We start from the raw sequence: 13,109 nt of genomic DNA, 5'->3' as shown, positions 1-13,109 counted from the left end.
AGGAAATTTTGCGCGCCTGCACATCTGCGCCCGGGGGCAACTGCCCCCTCTTGCTACGCCACTGTGAACGCTGTCTTACAAGAATTTTGTACAAGTTATGTTGTGGATAATTTTCCCGCGGTTATTTTGATACCCACGTAATGTAAGTGGACTATTCCAACGACTGCGCGTGCGCATTTGTTAATAGGAGCGTCGCACCCGATTTGTGAAGAAGCGCTAATAGTCTTTAAGAAAGGTAGAGTGGTGTGGTTGTACTGTTTATAACTCTGAATCTATTAAAAATTTTACGTGAAGAAATATTTGCATTGTGGAGCTGTATAACTACAAGCCTGTAAATTTAAACATGGGAGAGAATTTGAATAATAATACTCAGAATATTGCTGATTATTTAGCGCAATTATTTAAAGATAAAACTAAACTTGCAGCATTCTCAAATGTGTTTGTCCATCTAGAAAGGCTTCTCGATGAAGGTACGTAATATTTGTATTAATTTATAAAATTATATCTAAGTACATTTCAACATTGATTGAGCTTGACATTATACTTAAAAGTTATAGACAAGTTTGGTCTTTTTCCGTAGTAACTAGCTTAGAGAATTCATGACGTAGACTGCATTATTTATATACAGCCTTCTTTATAAATTAGTCTATAGTATTTACTTAGTAATAGCATATATATATATATATATAGTTTTACACATTTTTTAACAAGTGCCGTAGCGATTTGTTTATCACTAGCGCCGCTAACGGGTAACTTATTCTCTTAAAATTTCAAATTTACGTTAACTTTTAATTTAAGATTGAAAAGTTTAAAAGGCTTACATTTTTACAGTGTTGTGACTTAACTTTAAATATCATACCTAAATTGAGCTAAAGTTAGCCCTATTATTCCTACTCCTACTAAAAATTACCATGAATTGTAGGAGAAGATAATACGAGTTATTATTCATATTGATAAAATTTATAATAATAGTCTAAACGTGTTATTGTAAAACTGAAATATAACACGCGGAACTTGAAAGTTGAAGGCTGAAACAAAATTAATGGTAATTAAGTTGAAACCTGGATATTAATTATAAATGTTAATATAATTAAGATTTTCGTTTACAAATTACACTGATTACAATCACAGTTTATACGTTGTTGTCGAAGTGTCATTACCACTTTTACTAGTGTTAATGTTAAAAAGCATCATTACCAAATATGCAACAAATATAATATTTTGAACTAGAACTGAAACCTTAACAAAAGTTAATGATAATAGTTTTGTTATATTTGCAAAATGCAGCAAATTACAGGCCTCAAACACTTGTTCTACAATTTATCTGGATCAGGAAGTTGAAATCCATCTTCCATATCCAAAATCGTGCAATTTTTTATTGAACTGTTAATGTTGTGGTATGTTATCAAATAATATTTTTGCTTTTCAAGTTTTTTTTATTTATTTTTTGACAGGTTAGTGCATGATTGTTGGTTTAGATCCTAAAAGTGTTTGGAAAAGAACATGCCAACCTTGAACGATTAAAACCAACATAATGTTTGTTTTGTGTTGTGACAAGAACAATGCCAGTAGCAGTAACTAATATTTATAAACTTTGAAGGATCTAACAACTGGCAAGACATAACTAATAACTTGTAAACTAACCTATGTGGAAAATTTGGCACTGAAGGGAATAAGTAATCTTTTGAATCCAAACAACAGAAGAGTAGAATTAATGGTTAAAATTATGTTTACTCAATGGAAAAAAGATAATAATTTACTTTTTATGGGAGGGGGGATTATTAGTACTCCAGAGAGGAAGAAAATTTAGTGGTTGATGAAAAAAGATTGAGGTCTTCAACAAAGCATCTAGTTAAAACTGATAGAGCTCTAACTTGTATTGAGACCCTTGTCAAGGAATTTCCAGTGTAGAGTGACGTTATTATCATTCAGTTTGAGTAAGAAAAATCAGCAAAAAGCCATTCAACTCGTATAGATTACTCAACCATTATTTGAATAGTTGCTAAGATCATACTCATGTCAGCAGGTAAACCAGTCCATGAGAAAGTAACTGAAAATTAGCTTAGCACTGCCTTGAATGTGTGCGTGTGTGTGAATACAGGTTTTGATATGTAACGTATAGAGAACAATGGAATATTTCATCCTTCATGACTGTCTTTGCACACTCACCTTTGAAAAAAATAAAAATGTAAACTTACTTCTTATTATTCAGGAAATTGCCTATTTCCTGCAAACTCCTATAAGATGTTGGCCTCCACTACTGGCAATGGCAAATCATTCTGTAAAAAAAAATAAAACCATCTTAATCGGATCCCAGCCTATCTTTCCCAAATTTCAAATTTGTGAACTTCAATAAGATCACTTCTTACTCTTCTCTTCTCAAGAAAAACTAAGTTAAGTGGTCATAACTTATTATTGTAAGATAATCCTTCCATTTCACGAGTAGAACTAGGGGGGTTATTTAATTAATTGACATAATCAATAACCTCTGAGCATTGATTAGTTTCAAGTAAAATAACTTATTAATTGCAATTTTGATTGAATGGATTGTCACACAAATAATTGAAATATTGCCATTATGAATTCACAGTTGTTCACATCAATTGATTAGTGCCACTACTCAAATAAATAATAAACTAATAAAAATTAGTGTTTCTGAGTATTACTATTTTTGATTAGTTGAATGTAATTGATTAATGAGCCCAAAATTAATCTATTAGCGAATTCCAATATTTCCCAGCCATATCCATGAACCTTTTTCAATAAGTCAATATCTTAAGATGAAAACCGTACATAGTATTCCATGAGATGTGTTAATTAGTGACTTGTCAGAGATAAGTATCTCTTTTGACTTATAATCAAAATGTCTTTAAATATACCCTATAATTCCATTAAATTTACTACTAACAACAAAGTAAAGACTGTGTTACATTACTGCCTGATGAGGGGCATGTGCCCAAAACATTGCACAAAATAAAACTATAAAAGGTTTTTATTTAGATGTGTAATTTTATTCTTTAGTATCTTTTTTTCTAGTATTTGATGATTGAGATAGCTGGATTATTAAATTCTACTTTTTCTTCAATTTTTTAGCAATATTCCTAATCCTGAATAGTTGCTAGATGAAAACAAGATGATCATTATAATTCTGAGCTTGTTAAGAAAAAATTAGTTTAAGAAATGATAAAGCCAGATAAAAATTATCCAAGGGTTTTGAAGAAGGTTAAGGATTGGATATGTGAGCCACTTGATACTATTGTTTCTAATTCCTTGGATAGTAGGCAGGTCGCAGAAGTTTGGAAGTTGGTTAATGTTACTCCTCTTCTCATGAAAAGTTATAAAAATTGTCATAGTATTTATAGCTTTATTAGTCTTACATCAGTGGTGGGAAAAGTTTTTGAAATTCTGATAAAAGATGCTTTACAAAGTTGTGTAAGAAAGTTTAAAATTTTTTTTAATAGTCAGCATGGTTTCACTAGGGAAAAAATCTTACCTTTCTAATCTTATGACATTCTTTGAAGAGGTTACTACGTACTTTGGTGAGGGCACTGGTATGTATTTGGTTTATCTGGATGTTTAAAAAGCATTTTTCAAGGTATCACATAAAAATCTTGTTAAAAAAAGTCATCCCTGTAGGTGTGGGGGATAGGTTGGCTCATTGGTGAGAAAAGTGGCTGGATGGAAGAAAGCAGAGGGTTGTTTTAAAGGGAAAATGGTCAAATGAGGATAGGTTAAGACCTCTGAAATTTTTTTCTCATGAAAAAAGAAGTTAGAATGATCTGATTGAGGTGTTTAAGATTTTTAAGAGAATTTATAATGTTGATGCATGTTTTTTTGTACTTAATGGTGAGAATGATAACACTAAGGGATAAAAGTATAAATTTTGGCAAGTGAGGAAATAAATTCAGCTAATACAGATTAATTGAAGGGAGGTTAAGGGCAGGCTTGATAAATATTTGAATATTGCGGGCTAGCTTTGAGTGATTTATTTTTATGTTCGAGTTTAGTTTAGTGGATGGAATGGCATAGATGGACAAATGGGTCTTAAATTATATATATTTTTGTATATGTATATACTAATATATTGAAAATAGACATGCCTCATATTACTGAACTTTTTCATTGTTCCAATTAAATGAAAATGTATGTCATGGCTAAAATCAATTTTCATACTTCAAGCAGATATTTTAAATAGTGTACACAATATAAGAATGAGTAAGGTAAAGAATCTTGGCTTATCAGTGCCACCCCTTTAACTTGTTTTAACAGCAATAACACTTAAAACCACTTGTAACTAAATGTAACCTGTAATCATAATATTTAATGTACAAAACTTTCATCACATCATTTTATCAGAAACTACTGCATAAGTCGACAAAACCTAAGGACAAGTTGAGATCTAGGGTTCTATATTTTATACTGTAGCTCTCATAATTAGGATCTTAACCAGATGTGACAAATCTAGAATCAAAAATAACAAAAGTAGTTTTTTAAGCTGCTAATAATTTTGAACACTTGAATCAAATCGCTTTCTGTTCTAGAGACTTTACTTGTATTGACTATGACAAAAGCACACCTCAGTAAGACAGATTTCAGCCATTTGTTTTCAGAGACAATTATTTGAATTGGTCTGTTTTATATAAAAGATTAGTTCATTAGCATGCTGAGAATGTAGTTTACACTTCAAACACCACATAAAGGTACACTATGTTCATTTGTAACCATAATATAAGATAATGTATATTGAATGACAAAACCCTTTTTTGGGGTTCCAGCAGCATTAGTCTCGAAGTATGTGTAGATGTTACCATCATTGATAAATAGGTAGTTATTAATAGGATCTCCTGAGCAAAAGTAGTGTGTAAAATATGTCAACTGCACTATAGTTGATAAAACATGATCATGTTTACTGCATAGTTCATATATCTGAGAAAGACAACTTTGGTGTCACTAATAGTTTTTCAACCTTTACAGTGAGTATCATTGAAGATGCTTGAGTGAAAGGCATAAAGTTAAAAATTGAAGTTTATCAGAACATCAGTTTTGTAATATTTTGTGCCAGAATGAGTTTTCTAATGTTCTTGAATTAAGTTGATTTGATCAGTGATTTTTTGGTATTTTTGTTTTCATTTTCTTTAATTACTTTAGTATGATGTATCAGGAAGAATAATTCATTATCATAGTTATGGGATAGATAACATCTAGGAACGTGATGATTATGAGCAATCAAGGCTTTGCCCTAGAAAAGGATTAGATACACTCAAAAGATAGTGTACAAAACTGATAGTTTTAATGGACAGGTATGGTCAAATGAATGTTTACACTAAAAAAGCTAAGGCTGATAACAAATGATGTTAAAAATTGTTATTGAATTAACTTATTTGAAGTCATAGCCAGTCTCAAAGAAAGGAGGAACAGTCTACCAAGATTGAATAGAATTTTTGACACTTCAATGAACTGTGCTTTTGACTTGCTTGAGAAATGAGTACAGATAGTATGGGTCAAAAGGCTGGAAAAAAGCAAGTTAGGGAAGTGGCAAAAGAACAATAAAAGTAGAAATGGGATAGACAAAACCATTTTTCGCAATCGTAGACTGATAGTTTAGATTCTTCATTAGAAATGAAGAATGTTGATGGAGTAGGAGGATCCATCTTGAGCTTGTTCCAACAATTGTATTAACAAATGTATGTTATTTTTTTTGTCTCTTGATGTCAGTAGATTCTCTCAAATCACAAATCTAAGGTGACCAATGATTCTGTATCATTAATAACCTCAGTTCTAATGATGGTAATTATACATGGAATAGAAATATATGCATGACTTGGGTGTTTTTTGGCTTTTAGTAGCAGTAAGACACTGATATTGAGTTGAAATCAACCAATTTTTAAACCCAAAGGGCATATATTTATCTAGTGATCAGATTCGTTGGACAAAAAATGAACAGTGTCCTGGTCTACTATTAAGGATATGTTATGAGTACTTTCATGATCAGAGAAAGTTCTGAAGGTAATTTTTTAAAGAACATAGCTTCAGTATGGGAAAAAATACTTAACTGCCTTTTATTTATTCTTTGTGACAAAATATAAAAAGGGAAAATATTTGTTGTACAAATAATTTCAGAAAGAAATTTTATTTTGTATAATTAAATAAATACTGTATTCAATTGTTTTTAAAATAATTTATATGCTGAAAGGTCATATGTATGAATATAATTAATACAGTTTTTGAAGATGAGTTGGTGGCTTATGTTGGTTGGTTGGTTGTCATTTATTGGCACAAAACAACTAGGCTTACTACACCATGTCTTAACCCTATATTGGTACTCTTGCTATATGGAACAACTTTCATACGCTGAGGTTGTATCACACCCCATGCCTAAAAAACAAACATTAAGTTTTATTAGATTGTTAATCTGTCAATATGTACATGTAAGGTAAACATCTTATGAATTATTCCATAGAATATTGTTTATTTTTTTATGTTTTGATAGTCTTAATAAAGGAATAATGCAAAATATCAGGTGTTGATGGTTGATATCACTTTATTTACAGAAAATACATGACGTATTTTGGAATTAAAACATCATGTGTTGGCCAACATCAATGAAAATGCCTTAAATTTAATCTAATGTAACTACTTACTCAGAATCATCTGTATCTGATACCATAGTTTGACACTGAAAGCACTGGATACAAAGCCGATCATATTTAATCTCACTATCATCCTCAGGTTAACTATCACTGGGACAGTCAGCCAACAACTGCCCAATTCCATCGCCTTCACTGTCGCCATCTATCTTCAATATAATAAAGAAAATAAGAAATTGTGAAATTGCCCTCATGAAAAAAACCTAATACTCTGCAAAAAATCTTTGCTGAAGCAAATATTGTTTCTTATTTGATATGTATAAGCTCTAAAAACTTATTGTATCGTATATGACAAATAATAGAGAGATAGGTAATCTTGGAAAACATACCTTGGTTTAGTACTGTGGGGTATTTTGCTCCTCAAGCCACAAGAAACAATGTGTTGCTCTCAGTTCAGTTGGGGTAGAAATGGGAGAAACTAGGTGTGTATTCTATTGGCTGTTTTAGGAAGCTACCAGGAACAGCAAAAGCCTCATTGCTGCCATCAGTTTGTGAAATTGTTTAAAAAATTTTGGGGGTAGAAAAAAACACCCAGGGTACAAACCTAGGGTTAAATATACACATAAATAAAATTGAGGTGAAAAGTGCAATGCAAGGAAAAGTTAAGTTGTAGTTGTTTCTCGTATCATTTTGGTGGCACATTTATACTTTGATTTGCTGCAGGAATATAGCAATTTATGCAAGGCATTAAAAGGTTGATTTAACCCATTGTCTTAACTTTTCATCAAATCTTCATGAAAAGTTGTTCCTATTATTTAAGCTTACTGTCTTATAATCATACATTAAAGAAAATATTTTGTATTATGTATTAAGATTCCTCCATAGCTGCTGCACTTAATTCTTTTAGTCAGGGTGAGAGTATATAAATCTAATAACCTTTTTTCCCTTTTTATTAGCTATATTTTTGTGCCATCAATACCAAGTGTGTAGCATGGGTATACCTGATTCAAATTGATTACTCATCAGAATCTCTACCAACCTACCCACAAACTAAAATTATTTTAGGCAGAATTAGAGTAAATTAATCTATGAGACCTTGGGCATGGTCAAACACATCAATTGAAAGAGTTTGACCTCCTGATTCCAAAACTGTAATTAGGTCTCAAATCAGTCAAGAGATGATGAAGCTATGAGCTAAAAGTTTGTACTTGCAAAAAAAGAAACTCCAAGTCATTCTATGAGCCACTATGCTGAGGATAAATATTGTATAAACAAAAATTTTTCAAGAGATGATGGAGTTATAAGCTAAAAGTTTATACTTGCAAAAAAATAAACTCAGTCATTCTATGAACCACTATGTATGAATGTAGTCAAGATTTTAAGGAACAAATAGTAAAGCAATGGATTAAAACAGTTACTCTTTTAACTTTATCCATATATATCATGCAGGGCAAAGTATTTCATAAAGTAATTATTTTTTATTTAAATATTTTTCTTTTAAGCACACAATTTTGCCTACTTTTGAAATGTGACAAATAACTATCTTGTTCTAAAACTTTTTGATTGTATTGGGTACTTGGTTTAACTTGAAGAGTTAGTCTGATAAATGTAAATTATAAGGTGTAAAGACATATGTATGTGTTTTCATGGTGGCTGTTTAGGTTTTTATAAATTTTACTTAAATTTATTCAATGGAATACTGCTGTGTAGTGATGTTCTAAGATAGGGGGCCTAGCCTTCAAAAATTCAGATTTGAGCTTGGCTAGTATGTTTCTTTATTGTTTATAATTTTTTATTCTATTAGATTCAGTTCTTGAGATAGTCTTTTGCTTTCTTTAATTTGGAAAACAGTTTCTCATTTGTGTGTATTGATGTTTATTGTACTTGCTGTTCAATCGTCTGTATCTCTTCAAATTGCTGTAAGATAGAGCGTATTCTGTAACGTGCTTGATATTTTAGTCTGCATTCTGTTTTGTTTCAACAAAATCAACCGTGCAGTTATCGATCCCAGCTGAAGTTACAGTACAAAAAAACAGCAAAAGCTGTCAAATATAATGTTGTTTTAATGCTTGGTATTAATACAGTTACGTGTTTAGCTTTAATCTAACTCAATAAATGAACTGAAATAAAAAATATCAAGACTGCGCTTTAAAAAGAAATTATAACTCGTGCACGATATTAGTTATTGATTATATTCGGTTTGGAATAGCTTCGTCACTGCTCAACAGTTACACAATTTCTTCAGTTACATTTTCATATTTCGACACGTATTAACTTTCATATTAGAACGCGAAGTTTTTATCTATTTTTCAAAGTTTGTTAACTTTTACTTTACGTTAAATTATGAATCAAAATTCATTAGCGAAACTCCGAATTCAGAGCCCGCTGTTGCTTTAATCACTCGTGTATTTTGTTTCACGACTACAAAGTATTAAATCGAACGGAATTGTTTCATTAGTGTTTCGTATACAATGCATAAAATATGGTTAATAGAATCATAACTTGCACGTATTTTTTGTGTATTTAGATAGCCAACGTGGGTTATATGACTTTCATTTTATAAAATAGAAATTACATGAAATGAAACAAAAAAAAATGTCGTAGAAAATGCTTTAAATGTCGGGTCTTCATTTTTCTGTGCAAATAAATGTAAAAACGTAAAATTGACCTGGGTTATGTTCGTGTTCTGATATTGTCCAGAAAAAAAATGAATTATATAAACTTTTGATTTGAAAGTCGTAATATTGAGTTTTTTGTGTTATTGTGGTTGAATTTGAGTAAATAACTTCTTGATATCATTACGTACTTATGCAGACTTAACACATTCACAAGGTAAGGTAGTAGAATTGATGTTGCACCATATTTGATTCCTATCCTATTGACTAGAAAGTTAACTACTGTAGCAACTTGTTTGGTCAATTTTGCTTATAGAAGAAAGGCCAGAAGCCGTTGCACCCATCAAAACGTTTTTGAAACAATTTTTGGAATGCAGTTGAGTTAGTGGCACCTTGCTACGAACATGCTAACGGCAAAAAAGGGGCACGTCGGTATGCCTTTGGCATCTGAAGCGTTTCAGCCGTCCAGCTTTTCCTCTTCTCACAGTCGGTGGAGAGTTTGAGTCTGACGGTTTTCAGTGGCTATGCTCAGGGCGATCTAGTGTCATCCGTACATTGTAAATGACCTTGGGCCTTAGCGGGTTAAGTGTGTATCTACAAGTTTGGTTGTAGCAGCTTTTTTTAAACGCAAACATAATCATGAACGCAGTGTTTTCATAGCGTATATACGACCTTTAAATTGCGCTTTCTTTAACTCCATAAAACTCGAGTCATTTTTATTTTATTTTTTTCACCCATAGCATCAATTACATCAGATGTCTTGCAATTTGTACTGATTTGATCAGTACGAAAAAAAGTTAAAAGGGTTAAGTTTTGGGTTTCATGTAAGCATTGGTTAAGACTACTTCCGAAGTAGCTCATAAAATTATATTTCACATAGTATTGAAAATGCTGGAATCAATAACAATAATGGTTAATTATTAGTTGATATGAGTGTAAATGAACTATAGAAAAAATAGTATAAACAAATTCAAGATTTTGTGGTCTTGCTAGATTTCTTTCTGATAAGGTTTAAATGTTTATCACTTTATAAGAAAAATCAATGTGTGAACATGTGTATTACACAGTTTAATGTGTTAGGAAGTTTGGTATATAAATTTAAAGAAGTTTGTTGACACTGAGTCAGTGCAAATATCAGACCATTTTTAAACATTTTCTAGCAAAAAGCTTTCAGTATAATAAATGCAAAATCAAAGTAAAAATATATTTCATTCCAACAGTTTTATGGTTGTTTATGATTTTCTGTTACAAACAAGAGTAACTAGTTAAAAAGGATTTACATGTGGAGTGTTATTATGCTTCTGAGGTTAATCAATGAGAATATGAGAATAAGTTCCTATCAGATGAATGTAATTGTAACAATGGTACAAAATACCCTAATTTCAGTTGAAGTTCAAACTGACAGTCTAAACTATGAAAGATTTGAATAAAAAAATGTATTAAGTGGTTATGCTAACTTGTTTTAGTACAGTTCATTCTTGTAGCAGAACATTTTTTAAAATTTTATAAAGATATTTTTAACTTGTTGGTAATTTATTTCAAAGGGATGACAAGAGGCTATTTAGCCCTTTTTCTTTTTAGCCTATTCTTCCATTTTGTAATATTTCCTTAATCCAAACAACATGTGGAAATGCCTTTTCTGATGTCTAACCCTGATCACTAAAATACTGCAGTCTTCTTTTAAACACCTTCAATGTTGCAACTTCTAGTCTACTACACCAGGAGACAAATTAAAAAATAGGCCAATAACATTTTTAGAAAAGCAATGATGTCCTATTAGATATAAAACAGACCAAAAATGAACCTGAACTTTATTTGTACAGTATTGTCTTAAGTCATGGTTTAAACCTTAAAACTCAAAGTTTGAAGCCTTAGAAGCCAATGGATCTAAGATTTAACACAAATTTTAGGCCTATTGTAGTATTATCTTATGCTGACACAAGTTTTAGATGATGAAAGCTAATGTAAGAAAACATTTTAAATTGTTGTATTAGAAATATGAATGTTCTTCATAAATCTAATATTGAATACTTTTTTTTTGTAATCTTGTTCTTAGACATGAAAACGGTATAAAATATCACATTTTTGGTTAAAGGTCAAGGCAATAAGCTATAACAACTTTAATGACCATTGAAATAATTTATGGTGTTTTTTACTCTAATATTTGCAACAGTAATATATTCTTGATAGATCAAGACTGATTTAGACCCATGGTTTTAGTCCACAGCATTGATTGTGTTGATAAGCTACTTGCCAACTATTCAGATATGCAGATATTTTAAAGTAAAGAATACAGTACCAGCAGATTCAGCACACACTACCAGATTGTCTTTACAGATACTTTTTAGTTGTTTTTGATTCTGTAAGAGTTAAACTTGATCTATTAATAAATGCATAAGTATTTCTTTTAGTATCAGTATTATGTCTGATACTTTTAGCCTAAAAATTTGGGTTATGGAATAGAATGTTGGATAGCTGGAGTACAACACAGTATGATCTGATATTGTGTGTTGAGCTTATTATGCACTAGCATATAGCATGTTAGAAATGATGGGGCAAGTACTACCACCCCCACCATATAGTATACCCTAACCTCGCATTTCATAGCGAACTGAAATAAATAAATTTTACAAAATCCAGCTTGACCATCAAATAGGCAGAAAAGTGCAGTCGAGGCAGTCAACCATTGGTAAATTACTTTGTGAGCCAATCAAAATTAAGATCATTCATGAAATGAATTTGTGGTGTATTCATAGAATAATTATTGATAAAAATCATTTAGATTAACAACTTCTAATATATAGAAAAGCCAGTGCATTTTGGTAACACTACATTCCAACAATGGCTTTTATGTCGTATTGCTTAGCAACAAAAGTATAACCTAATATTGTTAGTTTCTCCGCTGAAAGTATAAAATGAAATGTATGGACAACAAACTGGAAAAATATTTCTTGATATCTTAATTTAGAATCTCTGTTGATTAAATAGCTTTGTTTTATACTAAAAATGTTGGTGATATTACAGAAAATAACGTAATTCATAAATGATATAAGTTTAAAATTGAATTGCTATGTCTACTTTCAAGACAATGTTTATGCACTTGGCTCTAGGCTAGATGATCCCAACACTCAGTACACTTATAAGATTTCACAGCACCCCCCCCCCCCCCCCATTGCACCCCTACCACTAAGATTATAATGGGTAGACAATAATTGAACTATTCTATTTGGATAAATGCATTTTGACTTTTATGACTCCTATTTTTAGAAATCAAGCATGATATGACACACACTGGCTTTTATATACGTTAGATTCTTTGGTAGCATTTCAAGAACTCTTATTATTGATATGGCTTTTGTTAACCTGTTATAATAATGTTATCTCTTGAAGTAGAATATTTATTATCTTCATTTTATAAGAAGGATTTTACTTTAGGATATATGACCAGAAATGAGCTTAATTCAAGCATTATCTGCATTTGTTGACATAAGGTTTACAAGATGAAAGTGAAATAAAAAAGCACTTTAAAATATGGGTAAAAATAGGACTGCATTAAAATACAAATCTTCTCAAAGCATTTGCAATCTGATACTGAACACATGAAATTCTAAGAATAAATTTGCTTTTTTATGTTTTCACATCATGTTATGTAAATTGGTCACACTCCATGTATGGTAACTTATTTTAGTATGTTGTTAAATATACCTATATTCCACAGGTAATCCTTCACTTATGAAAATGTTTGACCTCTGGCATATGAATTAAACATTGTTTAACCCTATGTGTACAAGTGGGTGTCAAAGTGTGCATGCCATGAACTTTTATAGAGTGCTATTCAATATTGTATTACTTATTTGATGTCACAGTTATCAACTATTCATTTTACCCTACACAGTTCATGGTAGAG

General features: G+C 31.0%; 1 protein-coding gene across 2 annotated transcripts in view; it reads left to right on the top strand.

The window, feature by feature from the left end:
• The first annotated feature begins 214 nt into the window (after positions 1-214).
• The window catches only part of LOC106463545 (protein held out wings-like), a 50,041-nt gene continuing 37,146 nt past the window's right edge, over positions 215-13,109 (top strand). For both annotated transcript variants that reach the window (XM_013923594.2, XM_022391375.1), the window contains exon 1: positions 215-470. In XM_013923594.2, coding sequence (XP_013779048.1) covers positions 344-470 — 127 coding nt within the window. In that variant the 5' untranslated portion in view covers positions 215-343. The remainder of the gene's footprint in view (positions 471-13,109) is intronic.

Source organism: Limulus polyphemus, unplaced genomic scaffold (assembly GCF_000517525.1).
Source record: "Limulus polyphemus unplaced genomic scaffold, Limulus_polyphemus-2.1.2 Scaffold53, whole genome shotgun sequence".
NCBI classification, from domain to species: domain Eukaryota; kingdom Metazoa; phylum Arthropoda; class Merostomata; order Xiphosura; family Limulidae; genus Limulus; species Limulus polyphemus.
Note: the sequence above shows the minus strand (reverse complement) of the source record. Positions and strands in the feature narration are given on the sequence as shown.